This window comes from Colias croceus, chromosome 4, assembly GCF_905220415.1.
Source record: "Colias croceus chromosome 4, ilColCroc2.1".
Taxonomy (NCBI): Eukaryota; Metazoa; Arthropoda; class Insecta; order Lepidoptera; family Pieridae; genus Colias; species Colias croceus.
The window spans coordinates 10,727,452-10,747,966 of NC_059540.1; the positions used below are offsets into that span (position 1 = coordinate 10,727,452).

The window sequence follows — 20,515 nt, forward strand, 5'->3', positions numbered from 1 at the left end:
CAAATGTTTCAAAAATACTTATCAATAACATCTTCATATATTTTCGAACATTCAATGAGTAAAGAATGAACTATATTGCCTAGTTCGACGGTTAAAGCAAACACGGGCGCGAATTCGATACGTTCAAATGTTTTGTGTTATTGTAGATTGAAGCCACTTACATAATTTGTGTGAAGTGTAATATTTCAGATCTCAAGGCCCGCTCTTTGTGAGTGCTAGTCTTTTGTTTTCGTCAGCACCACCAGAGGAAGTAATTTGTAACAATATTAAGCACGTATTCGGGTCGATTTTGGCTGAGGTCGAGCCAATGTCGCCTCTTACATAATTTAATACCTTTTATTTTAATAATAACAATTGGTTTATACGTGTCAATATTTTGTTGTCAATTTCGGCTCGTCCCTTGTTTGCTTTGTACTGCTGTTTCAATATTTTACACTAATATTGAAGGAAGAATTTTAATTTTATTCTCTCTATTTCGAATGTTTTGCACAGTTGTCACAGCTACTGTTTTCTATTTAAATTAAATGGTATAAAAGATACATTAAATAATAAGGCAGTTACACAAAGTTTAAAAAAGTCTAACCAACAGACGAATCACGAATAAATTGTCTATGTTTAGATATCTTCATAAATACACGGCTTTCTCAATTTTTCTCGAGGTCTAAATTTTAATATCGGTGTATAATGATAACACAACGACGCCGTAAGCGTGACTTTATTAGTATTATTACAGATTATTATCTTCCCTAATCACGGGAGGAATCTAGCTCAGGGATCTGTGATTATCATTTTTCAACATTATATTGTATTAGGTGAATAACATGCTATCAATGTTTCTGTAAGGAATAACGTAAAAAAGTTTATTTCACTCTAGCTTAAAACCTTTTTAGCCGTTCAAGTATTCTTTTTATATAAGAAATCATTATCTATAATAAATTCCCCTCAATTAAATAAGGAAAGGGTGTATTTTTGCAAGCTGTTCAACTGAGGGTAAATGCAGGTGTTTTTACTCTTTATTTTTTCATTTCCGGGTCTTACAATTATTATCTTTAGCGTGGTTGAGTAACATTTGGCAAATACGTTTGTCAGTTAATAAATTTGCATGCCTCAAAAAAGTATTTTGCATTTGCGTTATAAATATGCGAATAATTGCGTAATTTATATTATAATAAAGGGTAATTAATTTTATATAATCTCAGACAGAAAAACATCTTGGTATAAATAAGTTAAAAGTAAAACTATAATATCATTCTACATATTTCATGATGGACACTTTAAAACTCAATCCGATAGAATCTCGCAGTAATAGAAACGATACCCTAATAATTAAATTAAAGTTTGATAAGATACATCAGTAAAAGAATCAAGATGTCAAGACATCGGGATGAAACGTTATTTCCAACCGTCATGGTCGTAGACCCTGCTTTCAAAGCGAACACCTGTTGCCCAACACGTTTATACAAAATTAGACCTTAAAGAGATATAATAAGGTTGTAATTTATTTGTTTGTTGGTTTGTTTGAGGAGGCATACGCGCCGGAGGCTCCATAGCGCGTGCGCCCTTAGGGGAATGCCTCCTATAGTCATTAGGTTTTGGAAATTGGTGCCATCTCAATGATATATGATCGGGATATGCCGGATGCCTGTATAATGACCACGGTGTACGCCCGGTTTAATTCTTCTTTCACGTTTCTAAGATCAATTTTGAATTTGGAATTGTGTAAGATAGATACCATAGGGTAGGTATATATATCTTATTTTTTTTAGCATGGATACAAAGACACTAAACGTTGACATTACGAATAAAATAGTTTCAAATAAAAACAAACTAGAGTACCTACTCTGTTATAACTTATAGATCTATACATATATGTTGTTGATAATAAATAAAAAAATATATATTTACAGTTACAAACTAGGTAACTATTATTTAATTATATTACTACGTACGTCGCTATTATTATTCACAACATATGCAAACCATTATCAAACCAAAACAGATCTAATAAAGCCATCTGAATTAAAAGAAGCATGTTAATAGCGGTATACTCCTTCGCGACAATCATTTGAATACCATATTGGTTTCAAGGCCGACCTATAAAAGGGTCAAATTGTATTCGAATCATTGTTATTGGTTAGTGCATGCGCCGAATTTTGTTTGGTCTGCCGTTTCGCGACCATTCTTAATGTGTTAATGACGATATAGCTAATTAAGAGCACTGGGTAAGTGTGTATAAATGTTATAGGCCCAGTGATAAAAATAGCATTCAGTACAGTACTTTACAGAACATTTCTTTGAAGACTAAGCTTCAGCCCTCGGATTTGATCGCGTGGTACTTATAAACAGTAGACCCTGTAATAGTCCAGAGCCAGTCTATAATTTTTAAAGACTTAAAATAACATTTTAACTTTTAAGGAACATATAATATCATACACTTTGCAATTATAATTTTCGAAGACGATAAAACGTAACTTTATAGACGTCATGATATGAATCACAATTTTTATGTTATTCAACAGTAATAAAAGACGATAACTATAACACCCAAAGTTAGAGTTCATTTTTATTTACAGTTCATTTTTTCGTGTACAGTTAACTATAATTACTATATAAACTACATCAATGGCGTGATTGAAATAATTGACAATATTTAAACCGTCCGTCAGTATTGAATCTTGTCTTGTCTCTACAGATCATTATCATTTAAAACACAGGATATTTAACTTCAATGGTTACAATGATTGCACAGACCGACATCCTGGGTGATTTTCTCATGGAATAATTCCGAAGTCTCGTTATTTCTACTGATTTTGTAATTACCTTTGTGAATAATATTACCCAGTTATTATATTGTATGAATATTTCTATAAATTTATGTTTGGCCTTACTTGCAATTCAAAGTTAAATTTTTATTTATTTGTACATAAAAGTGTCAAATGTTAATTAGAGTTTGACATAAATAATAATTAAAATTTTATTTTTAATTCACGGTTATATTGTTTGTAACAATAACTAGTAGAAGGTTTTTTTGCAAAATTTCGACATAGGTAGTTTTGGATTAGGTAGTCCTTGTAAAGCGGATATCCCGCGAGTTTGAAAATGTATTTTTTTTTTGTATTACTAATTTAATAGATTTGTATAGATAAGCAACAAATTGTAATTAATAATTTTTGTTTTTTTTTTTTTTGTTTGACCTACAAATACTTTTTGCCATATATCATACCTTGAAGGCTTCCTTTAATTAGCCTTAAGTATTTTTAATTATAATATACCTTGTTGTATATTTTTTTTTAAGTGATTTATTAATATTAATATCTCTATCTCTCCTAAAGAAACCAACTGTCACTACACTCATGTTAAGTTTAAAAACAATTTTGAATAAACAATAGTTTTTTTAATAAAGTACCGTATTCTAAAATTAATGACCTTTAATGCAATTTGTGTATTATTCATATTTTCTTACACTAATAATCGTTGCAGGGCAGGCCTGTACTAAATCTCCATTCTAATCGATTATAGGTATAACTGGCCCAAAGCACTCACTTTGTCTTTGTTTAAGCTCATATTCCAGTTCAGTAATATGCTTTATACTTTATAGGTTGCTATACACTAGCTTCTTATAGCTAAACCAACTACTATTACATTATCGCGATAGAGCTTTTTTCTTTATATAAATTCTTATCTCATATATTTCATCCGCTTTTAGTTTTAACTTCGTTTTGTAAAAAGGTTATACATTCGAGGACTCCTTAAACTTTATATTGAGGGCGAAGCGTAAATTCGTAGCTATTAGCTAGATATTTCCTTTTATCATAAGAATCTAAATTTCTTCCTCTTAATACCGCATATGCCTTTCAAATGGAACAGAACTATAAAGAATAGAACTATATTTGTATGGATAGTGAACTTTATGGTAGCCCACCTTCCTCTTTTTGGATACAATCTTTACAGTACGTTGTACCTTACCGACAGCTCTAAGATAATTTTAAAGGAAATTGTCGGTATATAATCCATTCTATGTATTTATAAATATACCATTATATAACACAGCTAGATATAAACTAGATTTAGGAATAATCTAAAGGTTGTTAGGCTAATTCTACTTTAAATAAAATAAATATTTGTTACATGTTTCTGTTTTAAAATAATTAATATATAACAGCGGTCAAGGATATAGGAAGTTTTTAATAATAATTGCAATTTAATATAGAATACTTACATTTCATTTCAATTTCAATTACGATATAAAATTATTTGTAACCACATGGTACCTAATACAATTCGATACTTCTAAATCACCGTTTGACGTGATCGTACGCCACTAAATGCGTTTTAACAACTTCCTTATCCAAGTCAGAAAAACGATTAAAAAACGTAATAATGTAGCGCTCACATTCGCAATTAGCAACTGCGAAATTATAACGTAGTATCTCTCATTGTCTTAATGTTGCACGCTCTGGTTAACCACTTTCACACTTGGCGATCATCTTGGTTAAGGTTACGTTAACTTTATCAAGTGGCCACTTTTACTTTTATGTTAGGTTATGACTTTATGAGTACGTGAAACAATGGAGAATTAGAAGCTCTGTGTATTTGGTAACAAAGCATGATTACGTAAGTAAGATTCATAATAGAGAAGGTGTTCTGAAAGCATAGGTACCTAATATAATTTCTTTGAATTAGTTATTCTAAGTACCTAATGCTGACAAGCCAATGAATATATTTTGATCATTTAAATACATTTAGGAAAACAAAAGTCCGTACTAATCGTTGAAATAAAATGATATATCATAATTGCTTTTCGTAAGTTCGAATTTACTGAAATAATTCGCAAATCCCTAGACGTCCCAGCATCCCTATGTATATGAAAAGTGCTCTATGTATAACTACGTAGTAGTTATATTTAAGACGAATAAATTTAGTACACAAAGTAATGCACTAAATGTATTCTTGAAGGAAAAAGTCCTCCGTATTTTGCAGTCTCCTGAAAAACCGCTCTTACCACTAGCCGTCTTCTATACATTTAGAACTGCTTTTTCTATCATAATATACGTTCTAACAACCACTTTCTACTTCCAGCCTGTTCGAGCAGGAGATCATGAGCTACGTGCCGGCGTCTGGCTGCGGGGCCAGCGCGGCTCCTTCACCCGCCGCGTCGCCCGCCGCCGCGCGCAGCACGCGGGCCCCCGCGCCGCAGCGGAGGGACTTCGAGGCGAAGCTCCGGGCCTTCTATAGGAAGCTGGAGAGCAAGGGATACGGACAGGGCCCGGGGAAGTTGAAGTGAGTGTAACTGACCATGCCAAAATTAGAGATTGTTTATAGTGAATTTATGTGATTGTTTAGTAGGTAAATACGGTTTAAGGAATAAGTAATTTGAAATGACGAATATTTAAATTTTCTTAAAACTTACATATTATATATATATACTACATTTAGGTTCATCACCTCAAAACTATGGATGTAACTCTATGTGTAGGCATTGTTACACTACGTATTTTATATAAAAATCCAAGATAAAGTAAAAGAAGTTATTTCATTTTACAAATGCAATCATTCATCTTTCTAAAGTTTCCTAAACTTTTTAAAGTTTATTGAAATAAATCGAAAATCCATAGCGTCTATGAAAACTGCTCTACATAACTATGTAGCAGTTTTCCCAAACTTTTTAGGGGTTTTTTAATTCTTCAAAAAATTGGAATATAAAAAACCCACAATCCATACGTATAATAGCTATAAACATAGCGATAATTCGTAACCACGCACATTCCAGGTTACACATTCGCCGCGAGCACCTCCTCGAAGACGCATTCCGTCGCATTATGTCCTGCAGCAAGAAAGAGTTACAGAAGGGCAAGCTATGCGTAGTATGGGATGGCGAAGAAGGCCTCGACTATGGAGGCCCGAGCCGGGAGTTCTTCTTCCTTCTGTCGCGGGAACTGTTCAACCCGTACTATGGCCTGTTTGAATATTCCGCGAATGACACGTATACGGTGCACGTGTCGCCGATGTCAGCGTTTGTGGATAACCATCATGAATGGTGAGTTTTGGCGGGAATGTTTTTTTTTTTCGAAAATAGAAAACAATGTTTATGGTAATAAAATGGTCTTGTTAATCATTTATGTATTTCAAAATTAGCAATGGAAGTTACAAAGGAGGGAGATAAAATTAGGAGATTGTTTGCGATACGCGGTGTTGTACAATGCTTCGCGAAGAACTGTAATGTGAAGAAATTCTCTAGTAGGAAAAAGTTTGTATTGATAATATACGAACGTAGTTAGATTAATAAAAGATTAAGAATATTTTGGTAAATAAATATTATTTTTTTATTCTGTGTAGGAGTGGTTGCGTCGAATTGCTTAAATTATAATAAGTAATATTATTTTATTTTCTCAGTCATAATAAAGAATTAATTTAATTTTCAGTACCAAGCTTTAAGAAATATTAAAATAATTAGTTTATGATAAAAAATCAACGTAAAAACTATTATTGCATGGAGCTCATTGTTTTGCTTTAATATTTCATACGAATAATATTAAATAATACTTTATTTTGTAATTAACTATCACAAACTCGGTATTCGTTTGAAGGTCGAAACTGGGTCAAATTGGCCAGATTATTTTATTTACAAATTTTCAATTATTTAACATTGAGAGACAAACAAATCAATTTACTAATACGCTAAAAGTTATCTAAAGCAGTTACTAACGGTAATTACTGTAAGGACACAAGAACAATTGCTACAATTATTCTCAATAATGAATAATAAATATATATTGTGTTTATTTGCAAATTAGCTTCTGCTATAGTCTATTCTTATACGGAAGGAATTAGCTCTTACACAATGCTTTATTTTTCCGTCGTAACTACCCATTTAAAGATTGTTAAAAGAAACATGATTACTATCTGTATTATTAATTAATTAGATGTATATTTACAGATAATATATAAATTAATTATGTTCTCTTTAATAAATAAGCAATAGCTTATTGTATTTTAATAGCGAAAAATCCTAAATTGCTGTGTTTTTACCTCATTATTATATAATTCTAGCGTCAATCGTTAAAAAGTATGGATTAGTACCTAAGCACGTACCTAAGCTGCTAATCCATGATATAATACAAGTACATTTAATCCAGATCCGATCGACGTTGCGTACTTACCTATAATTAATATTATCTATCCGTAAATGCTTATAAGCTAATTATTTCAAAGTTTTCTCATTAATAACTTAAAAAAATAACTCTACATAATAATAAAATAATCCTTAGATACCTATATAATATTTTATAAGTAATTAGAAAACTTCTTAACGTTTATTATGGTATCTTGACACATTTTTTCACTCATGGGAGGTCAATGTACCGTACAATCGACGCCTAATAAATTAATAATTGTCATTACTAATTCACATACTTCCGTTCATTGTACTTTTGTTACTGATCCGCTGCCAAACAAAGCCCTTGCGACAGACAGCTAAAATAATGAATCATTTACTGGTTTAATTGTGTTGAAAAATATAATAATATACTGGTTCATTTTTACCTGAACTATAAACAATAATGAAAAGGAATGACTGGACGAATGTCACAAAACATGATATTATGTTATGATAACATTCAATTATGTAATATTATGTTCTTGTATAAACTTTATTTTTGGTAAATACTAACTAAGAAGTTATTGTCACTACAATAGTATATACCTTATTTAGGTTATATATTATGTCTCTTAAAAAATACATTAAAAATAAGTGGTGGTTACCCTAATAATTGAAACGGTATCAATTTTGAAACAGATAAGATTTTGGACCCAGTTTTTATTATAAAAAAGGTAATAATGGGAATGTCTTTATATTTTTATTACAATGGTTATTTTGTCTCTGACCTACCTATTGTCTTTATGGCCCTTTTCGTAGAAATAACGGTACAATAGTTTTAAGTCGTCAGCGTCACTTAACTAATTGGGTGAATGTGAAAGTACTCTATTGTTTTATTTAATTTGGAAAGTGAACTATATTTGTAGATGGCTATTTTTCACTTTTATTATTATGTTACAAGTTACTAAGTAACTAGCTCTCTTTTGAAAAATTAGTAACAAAATATCGATGTAATTTTTATAATGTTCAACTTTTGTAATAGTACTACGACGTCACATTCAACTTTTTGTATTCTTATAATTCTAACAAATATTTAATAAATTAGGTGCTCTACCATAGAGACGGGCAAAACACTTTTTAAATCAAATCCAATCTACCGTGCAACAAGATTAATTTACCACCTCCGTTACCCAAAAAACGAGAACCGTGAATTTCTTTTCTCATTCAAACAAACAAACACAATGGTCATGTGACACCGGAACGTCGCGGACCTCGAAAGTCCCAAAATGCTCCGGTTACAAGTATCGTGTTACGATTACAAACGTACGGCGCACTTACGTGATCGTAGTTTTTGTTGTCATCCGATTCTATACTGTGTAATTGTATACGGTACTATCCGTGCCCCGCGGATTTACCCGCGTTGCTCGACTTCTATTGGTCCTAGCGTGATAGCATATAATATAGAAGGCTGTATAAATGGGCTATATAAAACGAAATAATTTTTCGTAGTTCCTGAGATTAGCGCGTTCAACCAAACAAACAAAATATAAGTATATCAGATATCACAATAGACTTGCAAAAACCATCCGGCAAAGTGAAGCTACTATGGGTTCATTACAGTGGAAAATGAACAGATTTCCTCTATTATATTAAGTATACTAGCTTCCGCCCGCGACTCCGTCCGCGCGGATGTCGGTCTTTGCGTGGATGGTTTATTTCTCCATTTTGAGTAACTCGGACAATGACATCTTATAAATATCTATTGGACCCAAATACGGCTAGGTCTATAATAATACGCAACGTGTGTTCCCGGTACCTACTACAGAACAACGTCTATGGATAACTGAAAAATTGAGATTAATTTTTTTTCTACGTATTTTTCCAGGATAAAAAGTATCCTATTTTACGCCCAGGATAATAAGGTATAATTATACCAAGTTTCATCGAAATCGAACCAGTAGTTTTCACGTGATGTCTTCACATACAGACAGACAGACAGACAGACAGACAGACAAAAAATTTTTTAATCACATATTTGGGTTTCGTATCGATCCAGTAACACCCCCTGCTAGTTATTTTTTCAATATTTTCAATGTACAGAATTGACCCTTCTACAGATTTATTATATGTATAGATGAGGAACTTATGGCAGTAATCTAATAATATACGTAAATCGTTTTTATGAACTAGAGACAAGAATTTAGTATGATCGTATGTGTAGATTTGAGTAAGTTTAATTAAGGACGCTGTCACAAATCTGCGTTACTAAAGTTCGTAGGGAATGATAAAGATCATTAATTTAATAGATGTTTAATGATTCAGTAGTTTACTCACTCGGTATTTAAATCTTATAACTTTTATTAATGTGTAAAGAGATGTTCGGCGTTCGCCGCTATAATATATTATCGTTTATATAGAGAAGGATATATAAGATACTTTCAGTTGGTCTGGATCAAACTTCAAATAAAACTCCGTTTATAAAATATACACTTTATTGAAACAAAAATAGTATAAACATCGTAATACGAGTAACAAAGACGATAAAGGACACATAATGTTACATTAGTCATACATAACTCATTCATGCATTTCCTTCGAAAAAGACCATATTTAACGAGCTGTCAAATAATGCTTTTTTTTTTTCTTTCTAGGTTCCGATTTTCCGGTCGTGTTCTAGGGTTGGCTCTAGTGCACGGCTATCTATTAGAAGCGTGGTTCACACGAGCGCTGTACCGCGCGTTGCTGCGGTTGCCACCCGCGCTGGAAGACGTTGATGCGTTGGACGCGCAGTTTGCTGCCTCGCTGCGATGGTTGCAGGTGTGTAGTAAACCTTTTGAACGCTTATAAAATTGTAGATGTAAAAAATTTTAATTAAAAGAGCCGACATTTTAAAGTCTTTTTAAAGGGCTCGCTTACGTTCTATAATTTTTTCTACTTATCGAAAAAGAATAACCAAAACAGATTAAATGATAAAGATACAAGACATCTTAGCTGGGCTTGTTTTTCAACAAAGCAACAAACAACACGTAACACGCCAGTGGTGCGTTGCGTTACGCAGCGCTAATTTTCTTTGAGTTTCACAATCAGTTATGCCTATATTCTACAGTACTATTGTATAAAACGAAGACGTGTGTGTCTCGGTACACAGGCAGCGCGCTGCGTGTCGTCCCTGGAGCTGACGTTCGCGGTGTCGGAGCGCGGCGCGGACGGGCGCGTGGCGGAGCGCGAGCTGAAGCCGGGCGGGCGCGACGTGCCCGTCACCGAGCGCAACAAGAAGGAGTACCTCGAGCGGCTCGTGCGCTGGCGCGTGCAGCGCGGCGTCGCGCCGCAGACCGAGTGGCTCGTGCGCGGCTTCCACGAGGTGAGACACGTGACACGGTACACGACACATCAGATCATAACATAGCATACAATGTTACACGACGCCCCTTCAGGTTACGCCATGTGATATGACACATCAGATCATAGAATAGCATACAATGTTACACGACGCCCCTTCAGGTTACGCCATGTGATATGACATATCAGATCATAGCATAGCATACAATGTTACACGACGCCCCTTATTGTTACACCATGTGATATGACACATCAGATCATAGCATAGCATACAATTTTACTCGACGCCCCTTCATGTTACACCATGTACACATACTTCATATACACATCAGATTGTCAACATCGTATCATTCCACGCACATTTCACGTTACAATTTACAACACGCCACATTATGTTGCAAAATATCACATCATAGAGGTGGCATCACGTGAATTCACGTCACATCACCGAACAAAAAAAAATTTGCATGCTGTTTTTTGAAAAATGGCTAAACATGTTGTACCTACTATAAGTAAAAATGTAACATCTAAAGATACCATGTTTATCGCAAATAAAGAATTATGAACATTAGTTAGTTAACAAACTGCAAGTGACTGGGTAGTTAGGTACATATTATAACTACGAGTCACATCACATCAAGGCCCAACAAATCACATCATTATTAAAATATGTATCTATAAACCAAAGCTTATAGGTAACAAATTGCAAACCTAACGCAACCTAAAACCATGCCATATGACATAATATCCAAAATAGCATGTTACTGCTGTTAAAAAAATAAAATATCAAATTGTTTCTATTGTTTTATTAAGTTTCCCTAATCCCTTCCTTCTTTGCCCTTTCGACAATTTCACCGACCATATTTTAGTAACTAACCATTTTTTTTATCGGAATTTATTTCGGTAAGTATGCCTTTACTTTTCTTAACATTCGGTTCCTAATCATATAAAATAAACGTGTAGAGTAGTTTTTCATATGCCCTATTTCTGTATTATAAAAAAGTACTCATTAAGATTCAACATCTTATATCATATCCATCCACTCTTTCATCATTTGCTTTTTTTATACATAAACTAGATGAAGTTAAATTACCAAGAATACACACAGCATACACTTTACTTTGTTTCACACTAGATGGCGTTGAATCTAATAACTGAAAATGCCAAATTGTCGTTCATTTTTTTATTACTCAAAAAATAACTTTTATTTTTTTATTTCCAGGTTGTAGACCCGCGTCTTGTAGCAGCGTTCGACGCTCGCGAACTCGAGCTGGTGATAGCCGGAGCGCCAGAACTGGACGTGGCGGACTGGCGCAGTAACACGGAGTACAGGGGCGGGTACCATGACGCTCATCCTGTGATAGTGTGGTTCTGGCAGGCTATTGATAGGTAATTTTTTTTTTATGTGTAGAGTTTTTTATTTTATTTAGGAAGTAATAGCTTCGCTCGCAAATTCGTGTTTAGCACTGTGTGTTTTGCTTGTAGAGTTAGAGTAGAGTTTTAGTACAGTTGACAGATATGTACTACGTACGTCGTACATACAGTTAGGAAACTAAGCCCCCCCCCCCCCATGAAATTATGACTTATAGCTATAGGGCTGTTACTTTTTGATATTTAACCGACTTGAAAAATAAAGGAGAAGGTTATCAATTCGTCCTGTATATTTCTGTTTGCTTTTTTTCACAGTTGATTTTGTGGTAATTTGGAGATTAAAACCCGTTAAAATACAAAAATGGTGTAGCCTAAATATGAATTTACAAGAAGAAACAATCCGAATTAATACAGCTTGTAAAAGTAAATACGTTTTTATCAGTGCTATATTTCGAAATCTAGTTTTGTTATGGACGCCGATGTACCTAAATTATTTATAATGCTTGATATTTGTATTATACCTATATTCAATAATTATTTTAAACCCGAATTTACAATACTTGTATGTAGGTATACCTACTAAATTATTTTTAAAACGATAAATTAAATTAAATTAAAAAACACAAAATATGCAAAAATAAATTAAAATTATTATTATACGAGCATAGAACCTCTACCTTTTTGTTTTAGGAAGAAAAAGAAAATAGTTTGACAGGCTTAGTGCTTGACAAAGTGGAGACTCCACGTATCGATAAAAATACAATAATTATAATATCTATCTTTTTCTTCCCTAATATTTACGTAATTATGCACATAAATTTAAACAAGATTTTTTTAAGGTTTCCGTTTTTTATATTTTCGTGCTCTTCTAGATTGCGTAAAAATAGATGCGACCTTTAAACAGACTGGACTCCTAATAGTGACTATTTGTAGCTATCATTTTGGTAGAAAATATGTCAACTTAATTTAAAACTCATGCTGCCATATCTATAGAAATTAAAAAATAGTCTCTTTTTAACTTGTAGTCAGATACGGTATTTACAAATATATTTATTGTAAGGGCTACAAACTGAAACAATCGATATTTATTTAATGTGAATTGACATCACTTTAAACTTTTTTCCATCATCATCATCATCATCATCATCAGCCCATATACGTTCCCACTGCTGGGACACGGGCCTCCTATGAGGGTACAGACCATAATCCACCACGCTGGCCAAGTGCGGGTTGGCGGATGACACATGTCGTCGAACTTTTTTTTAATTCTTCGACATGTCGGTTTCCTCACGATGTTTTCCTTCACCGTTCTAGCAGTGGTGATGTAACAACATGCGCAGATAAATTGAAAAATCAATTTATTTCCTGCGCGCTCGCCTGGTCTCGAACCCCGGACTTATCGATTCGAAGTCCGAGGTCTCACCACTGAGCCACCACTGCTTTTTTCCATACTATATTCAAAATCTATGGATGTGTCACCCGCTACTATCGATCCCCCTCAATACCCTCGAAAACACGCTTGATGGGGGGGGGGGAGCTATTTCGAACATTTTGTATGAAGTTTCCTTACTGTATGTATCTGTATATTGTGGTTTTAGTATGGGAGGTTGGATAGTTTTTTTTTTTTCAGCAATAGAATTTTAACACAAGTCTTGAGAGAATAGTCTGTGAGTCATATCGAAGATCCTTTCAAAAGTCGAATTAACAGGCCTGCTTCTCTTATCTATCTTTAAAATTATGGAGCCATACCAATAAATTTCAATACAATCTTAACATAAACGTTCCAAGTTTTATAGGCAACGAATTAAAATGCGTGAATGAAACTGGTTCGTTAAAATGTATGCTAATAAAATTAGACTTGTCGTGCAAGGTCAGTTATACGACTGGCCGGAAATATTAATAGGCAACGAAATCGAAACCAATTTAACAATGTTTCTATTATGTGAAACTTTTAATAATTCATTCCTTACTAGCATAATATCATTTATTTATTTTTTTATATGCTAGTTATACGTAACATGCACATGGTCGTACACGCTCACCCTCAAGTCTCAACCCTATTAAATTTCGTGTGGACAATTGGTGGACAATTTTATAAACAGAATTGTACCCAACCATGGAAATTTTTCAAACTAAAATATATTCTTTCCGTAATACTTTGTGACACTAATCACCAAGGACTAAGGTTCATGTGGTCAGATACTTCGAGCCAAATGTGGCTAACAACCGAGATAAGATATTGGCATAGACCCACACGATAACATTATCGTAAACCAACATTAAATCACTTCTAAGTGATAAGGCCGCCTAATAAACTATACTGTTTTTTTTTTGTTCTGTATATTAGCAATAAGTTTTCTATGTATAGTTTTATTGAAGAGTAAATAAATAAAATAAATAAATTAAATTTGTTCCTATTCCCAAAAATATATAGAATACGATAAGCTTCCCTTTTGAAATTTTTGAAAATATATGACTGTTTTATTAGGTTATTTTTTTTATTCGTTTTTGAATATTAAGTAATTAAAATTATTTCACAAGTCACAACCTATTGACTATTGCATCATATAAGTAATAACAATGACCTCCCCTTTTAAATAAAGACTAATTTGTGTTATTATTTTCAGATTTACAAATGAACAACGTCTGCGACTTGTACAATTTGTTACTGGAACTTCGTCGATACCTTACGAAGGATTCTCAGCATTGCGGGGATCGACCGGTCCGCGGCGCTTCTGCATCGAGCGGTGGGGCAGAGTCGAGTCGCTGCCTAGAGCTCACACCTGCTTCAATAGACTAGACTTACCACCATATCCAACACCGCAGCTGCTTCATGAAAAATTACTACTAGCCGTAGAGGAAACCAATACTTTTGGCATTGAATAAACAAAGTTATGTTGTACTTTTGCAGTATTTCAAAGATAAAGAACCTATAGTTTAAAAACTAAGGTCGATTGAAAAATTATTTCTCGTCATAAACTATTTGTCCTGTGTAAATAACAATAAATTGATAGTATGGCCGAGACAAACAGTGATAGTGTTGATGTATTTGCTATATATTGCAGTAATGTAGGTGTGCGAGGCATTTATCAGTACGAACGGCCACTTATCTGTCAATGATTGTACTTTAATGCTTTTATTTATAAGTTAACTGTATTGTGGCTGTGAAACAGGCCCCCGAGCCAGTTTAGTTATTACGCTTTATGTCACTAATTTATAATTTTATTAACCTTTTGATGGCCAATTAAATGTAATTTATATCAGCATTAATAAATATTACTCGCACCAAAATAATATGTACTTTAATTATTATTAAGTTATCTTTATACAGAAAATAAGGGATTGTAAAAGTATTGGCTAAAACAGAGATGCTATTGAATCTATATCCTTTCATCATTACTTCCTAGTCAGCTCATTAAAAATATTGCTTATAATAAATTGGCAACAAAAATTGTATTATTTCTCCCCATAGTTAGTCTATTTATATATAGGTAATGTAATTAATTGATGTGAAAATGTGGATGTTGTGATGTTTGCTAATATTGATGTTCCTTGGTTATTTATAGAGAATGTATAGATATTCTACAAATGCTCAAGATTGCGCATATAGCATAGCACTATGTTCCATCAATAGACATTTCTGAGCATATAATTCCATTGTAAATAAATTATTTATTGTGCTTATGTATATTACACTCAAGTGTAAGTTTGTGTTTATGTCTGTAAGTAAATAGTTCTATTGTGTTGAATATTTAACTACCTTTGAGTATTGTTTTATTGTGTAAAAATTCTAAGTAATTTGTTTTTGTGTGAAAGTGATCAAATGTGTCAATATACTATATTAATTACAATATTTGTTTCATTTACTTCCTATAAGGGCCGATTTTTCAATGCTTGGATAAAACTTATTCGTTGAATAATGTATAAAATCACCATTTTAAAAACATATTCTCATTGCCCGTATTTGACAGTTTGTGTCATTTTAATATTATCGTATAATACTTTATTGGACGGATAAGTTTTATCCAAGCATTGAAATATCGGCCCTAAGATGTGTTAACTGAATGTTAACCAGGTAATATCATTTTGAAAAAGTTAATATTTTGGATATAATAATTATTGATTCATATTATATATTTGCTGCACCCCGAGGTTTGACCGGCGCGCGGTAATAAGTTAATCTATTAATCCTAATATTCCTATGGGAATATCAGTATAAAAATAGCCAATGTTATTCCTAATAACAACAGTTATTTGTAAGTGAAAGTCCTGTCAAAATTGGTCCAGTTGTTCCAGACATTAGCCAAAACAGGCAAACAAAAATTGCAAAAAAAATTGGTACAGTAGGTATACACTGTACATCCATTATGAATTTAGTAAAAATCAGTTAGTTCAATAAAAAAAATGGAAACTCCAATTTTATTATTGTTATAGATTATATACTAGATCAAATGATACTACTTGTACAGGGGGAGGAAAGCCTATAAAAATAAGAGAATGGACTAATGGTTATTTGACTAGTAAAGAAAAAGGAAAACTTCACACATACAAAATGTTTATTTTTCAAGAAGTTTGTGTAACAACAAAAATCAACCTTGTTATTTTACGACCTTATCTTTAAATTTTTAAGACTATTTACAGATTTAAGTTTGCATTTGTCAACACAAACTCATGACACAAAATGCAACAAGGGTTATTTTCACAAATGCTCTATTCTAAATTGTGACGGAGTTCATTCAATATAGCGTGTCACAGTCTATGAGTTTAAAATCTTATTCATACAACTTATTAAATGTTAAAACCATAAGCTGATGTGATTACAATAAAAAGCTACTGTTATTTAACGATTCATATGCATTAATGTAGCAATCTCTTAGTAAAGAAAAAAATAAAACATCCTCCCCCTCCTCGCTACCCGAGTGCTTCGAGTCAATTCCCATCACTATAAAATTTATAAGTAAACCTTTGAATCTTTTCAAGGTTCATAGATAGTCAACGATTAAATCTGCTAAAATTCAATGCAATATAATACACACTCATGTAAATATTTTGTATATTTACTTCAAAAATAACGGTACATACAATATTTAATTTGTATCTCTATCATACTTCGAAAGGGGAGTAGTGTGAAGGCTCACTGTTAGTCTAGCTGAGAGAGGGGAAATCTTTGCTGTCATCCACCTTGGGTGGCGCGACCTGGGAGCGCGGCGCCGGGCGCGGCTCCTCCACGGGCGCCTCGTCGCGCGGCGGCCCGCGCCCGCCTCGCCCGCGGCCGCCGCGCCCGCGCCCGCGCCCGCCCGTGCCGCCGCGCCGCGCGCCGTCCGTGAACGTGAACTCGATGCCGAGTACGCGCTTCTGACGGCCCACGCGCTGCGGATAGTCAGAGATGTCGTACTCTTCGTCGGAGTCGTCGTCGTCGCCGCCTTCCTTCTTCTTCTCCAGCAACACCAGGTTCTTCCACTGGCTCAAGTCCTCGCCCTCGCCGGCCTTGCGAAGATTGTATTGCGGCGCCGTGCGCTGAGCGTTCCTGAGCGCTTTGTACTCGTCGAGAGTGAGCTCGCGGGGCTCCTCCTCGGCGGGGACGGTGCGCTCGGCCTCTGGCTGCTGTCCGTCACCTGCACCGGCGGCCGGCGCTTCGGCAGGCTTCTCTTCGGCGACGTCGGCGTCCGAGCTGGTCGGATTCATATCGTCGAGGTCATCTTTGATAGTACCCCAGTTGTGTGGGCCGCCACCGTCGCGTTTGTCGACGGGTTTCACGCCGGTTTTATCGGAACCGGACCGCCTGTCGAACTCACGTTTTCCCCGGTTGTCAAAACCCGGTCGGGGTCCACGCTGACCGTCACGCGGTTCGCGCGGCGGCCTTGGTCCGCGACGTTCACCGCCTTCGGGGTTGTCATTGAAGTTACGTCTTTCGAAGTTAGGCCTGCGATCGCCGAGTTCACGTCGAGGAGGTCTGGCACCATCCTTGCCCTCAACGGCACCGTTCTGCGGACGATCTTCGCGACGGCGTTGCGGCGGACGTTCCGCATTGCGCTCATTGTTTCGCGGCGGCCCCTTAGGCTTTTGTTGTTCACCGCTCTTAATTTCTTGAGACTTCACATTTTGAGTTTCCTTGATACCTTTCCTCACGACGGCATTGCCGCTCTTAGGTTTGGCCTCAGGTTTGCCTTTGTTCTCTTTTTCTGCCTCTTTGGTCTTCTTTTTGAGCTCTTTTGCTTGCTCTCGCGCTTTTAACGCATCAAGAGGATCGGACTCATCGTCCAAGAAAAGAGCGTATCTATTATCGATCCCCACACCGTAGGAATTCTCCATTGTGATCCTCTTGATGTTTTAACTACACAAAAACTGGATGTTGATGGATTAATTTCACACACTTAGTAAGGCGACATTTTGTCTTATTTTATTGATTTCATTTAATATGGCGGACAAACTATCACACTATACGCCATATGACGGCAGGAATAGAGAAAAGAATGAAAATGGCCGCAATCTTAAAGTTGCCAGTGCTCAGAGCCTTCACTTCCCAAAATAAACCTTAATAAATATCTATGGTTTATTTTTTAGCTATGTAATTTTAAAATAAATATATTGTTTTTATCTATACGAATACTATTGGGTCTTTATATTTATACAATAAGCTATTATTAAATACATGCATGTAATAAGTTGAGCCCATATTCATAATGTTTAACTATAGTTCCATGGTTTAAACAATTAATATGTACACGCGAGAAGTTATACTAATTCTTTGGCGTATGGAAAAATATACTAGATTATACAACTTGAACATAGTTATCAATTTTCATACCACCTAAAACTAACTTCATGCTGTTAAATTTAGGTGTTGGTGTGTGCGCGCATCGTAAAAATTCACTCTCATCATTTTTCTTCATCGCGCCAAAAGAAGTATAACTTCAATAATATAAAAATGTTTTCCAAAGTTTTAACTTAGTTAATATTGTTTTACAAAAACGAAGATCTGCAGCACATTACATATTATATTTAAAGTATTAAATTACTAGAATATAGTAAGTTAAATTCACCCGTGAACCATGAAATTTATTTTTGTTAGAATGTTGTAGGAATAGCTATCGAATGGTTAGTGTTTAACTACCTTTTTTTCTTAACCCTTGTATCAGAGGAGATCAGAGGTAAATATTTAAAAAAAGTTATTAAGGCAAGTAAAACATGACACTTACTGAAAAAAATATATTTTATTCAAAATAACGGTTATAAAATTCTGTAAAACCTTTACAGTGTAATGCGACATCAAATTTATAAGAAACGATAAATAACCAGACCATAACAATAAAATTACGCTCATCGATGGTAGTATTTTTACTTACATTTACCTCCTCCCTTACCACCACCACCACTACCTACTGATCCTAAACATGTGTCCATAAGTAAACCGCAAACTAAGTATGGATCACAATCACCAGCTGGTCGCCTATCTTCCATAAATCCCTTTCCCTTTTCTTTTATATTTCTTCCTAAACGTATAGAAGCTTTCCTATTTGCAATTCCCCAAGAAAATTTATCAAATGGCGCTGTTTCAAACTTTCCTGATAGCCGCATCCTGTTACTTTGTTCATCATGTTGATAATTTTTCATATGTTTCATGTGATTTTTTTCTAATCGTTTAATACATTCTTCTATAAATTGATATCCTCCATCAGATCTCATTCTTTTCGTACTAAAGTTGTGGTGCATACCTACACCAGGATGCTTAGGCCCCATTGGTTTAGGATGATATGTTACAACCACGCCATAGTCTTCTGATACTCGCGACATTATATATCGAGACATCCACATGTCATCTGGAGCTTTTATTCCAATTGTAGTTCCTATTTGCCATTCCCAGCAGGCAAACATTACTTCTGCATTCGTACCTTCGAAGTCACAGCCTGCATATAGACAGGCCTTTGTATGAGCTTCAGATATATCTCTACCAGCTATGTATTTAGCTCCAACTCCACAATAAGAAAATTCATAATTGACAGCAGGAAACCCGCCACCTTTAGGCCAACCTAAGCCCCATCCATCTACGTCTAACATTGTGTATTCTTGTTCCAGTCCAAACCACGGTTCTTCCGCTTTATGAAATTCACACAAATCATTGCAGAACTTTCTGTGATTCGTTTTTGCAGCTGAACCGTCGCCCATATATACTTCAGCCAACACAAGAACATGAGGTTCTAATCTGAATGGGTCTTTATATACAGCAGCTGGTTTAAGAGTTGTATCAGAATTTGCAGTAGTAGCTTGGCCAGTGGAACTGCCATCAAAAGCCCAACCTGGTGCCGCATCAGCGCAATATGGGGTACAATTTAGAATTCTATCTTTACATCTCATATTCAAACCTGATCCATCGATCCAGCAGTAGGTGGCCAGAACTTTGTTACAGGGTACGGGGAGTCGTATATATCTATCCATCACTTTTTTACTCATAATGTGGTTAATAGATTCTTTAAGCATATGCCGTTTTGGTGTAAAAAGCACATTATTATGCTTTTGTAATATAGAAAGACATTTTACAAAATGTTTCATCTTGCACTCTTCGTCTTCTCTATTTTCTTCTTTTTTTATTAATTTCTTACAAAAATTTTGTAATTTTCATTAGTAAATATTCCAGAAATATTCTGTTGGTGTTAATTCAATGTAAAATAATTGACTGAGATTTGAAAATTTTTAAATCATTTGAATATC

General features: G+C 34.6%; 3 protein-coding genes across 5 annotated transcripts in view; 1 reads left to right on the forward strand and 2 right to left on the reverse strand.

Moving 5' to 3' along the window:
- The window catches only part of LOC123691015 (E3 ubiquitin-protein ligase HECW2), an 87,812-nt gene extending 72,155 nt beyond the window's left edge, over positions 1-15,657 (forward strand). For all 3 annotated transcript variants that reach the window (XM_045635191.1, XM_045635192.1, XM_045635193.1), the window contains 6 exons: positions 5,080-5,280; positions 5,771-6,037; positions 9,748-9,913; positions 10,245-10,457; positions 11,658-11,824; positions 14,434-15,657. In XM_045635191.1, the coding sequence (XP_045491147.1) occupies positions 5,080-5,280; positions 5,771-6,037; positions 9,748-9,913; positions 10,245-10,457; positions 11,658-11,824; positions 14,434-14,692 (1,273 nt within the window). In that variant the 3' untranslated portion in view covers positions 14,693-15,657. The remainder of the gene's footprint in view (positions 1-5,079; positions 5,281-5,770; positions 6,038-9,747; positions 9,914-10,244; positions 10,458-11,657; positions 11,825-14,433) is intronic.
- A 687-nt stretch (positions 15,658-16,344) lies between these two features.
- LOC123691241 (plasminogen activator inhibitor 1 RNA-binding protein-like) lies at positions 16,345-18,300 on the reverse strand. Its single transcript, XM_045635543.1, has one exon. It carries the CDS (start codon positions 18,116-18,118, stop codon positions 16,952-16,954), a length of 1,167 nt encoding a protein of 388 aa, XP_045491499.1. The 5' UTR covers positions 18,119-18,300; the 3' UTR covers positions 16,345-16,951.
- A 700-nt stretch (positions 18,301-19,000) lies between these two features.
- On the reverse strand, positions 19,001-20,473 carry LOC123691405 (glutamine synthetase 1, mitochondrial-like). The gene has a single exon (XM_045635781.1). It carries the CDS (start codon positions 20,354-20,356, stop codon positions 19,145-19,147), a length of 1,212 nt encoding a protein of 403 aa, XP_045491737.1. The 5' UTR covers positions 20,357-20,473; the 3' UTR covers positions 19,001-19,144.
- Between the last annotated feature and the right edge of the window lie 42 nt (positions 20,474-20,515).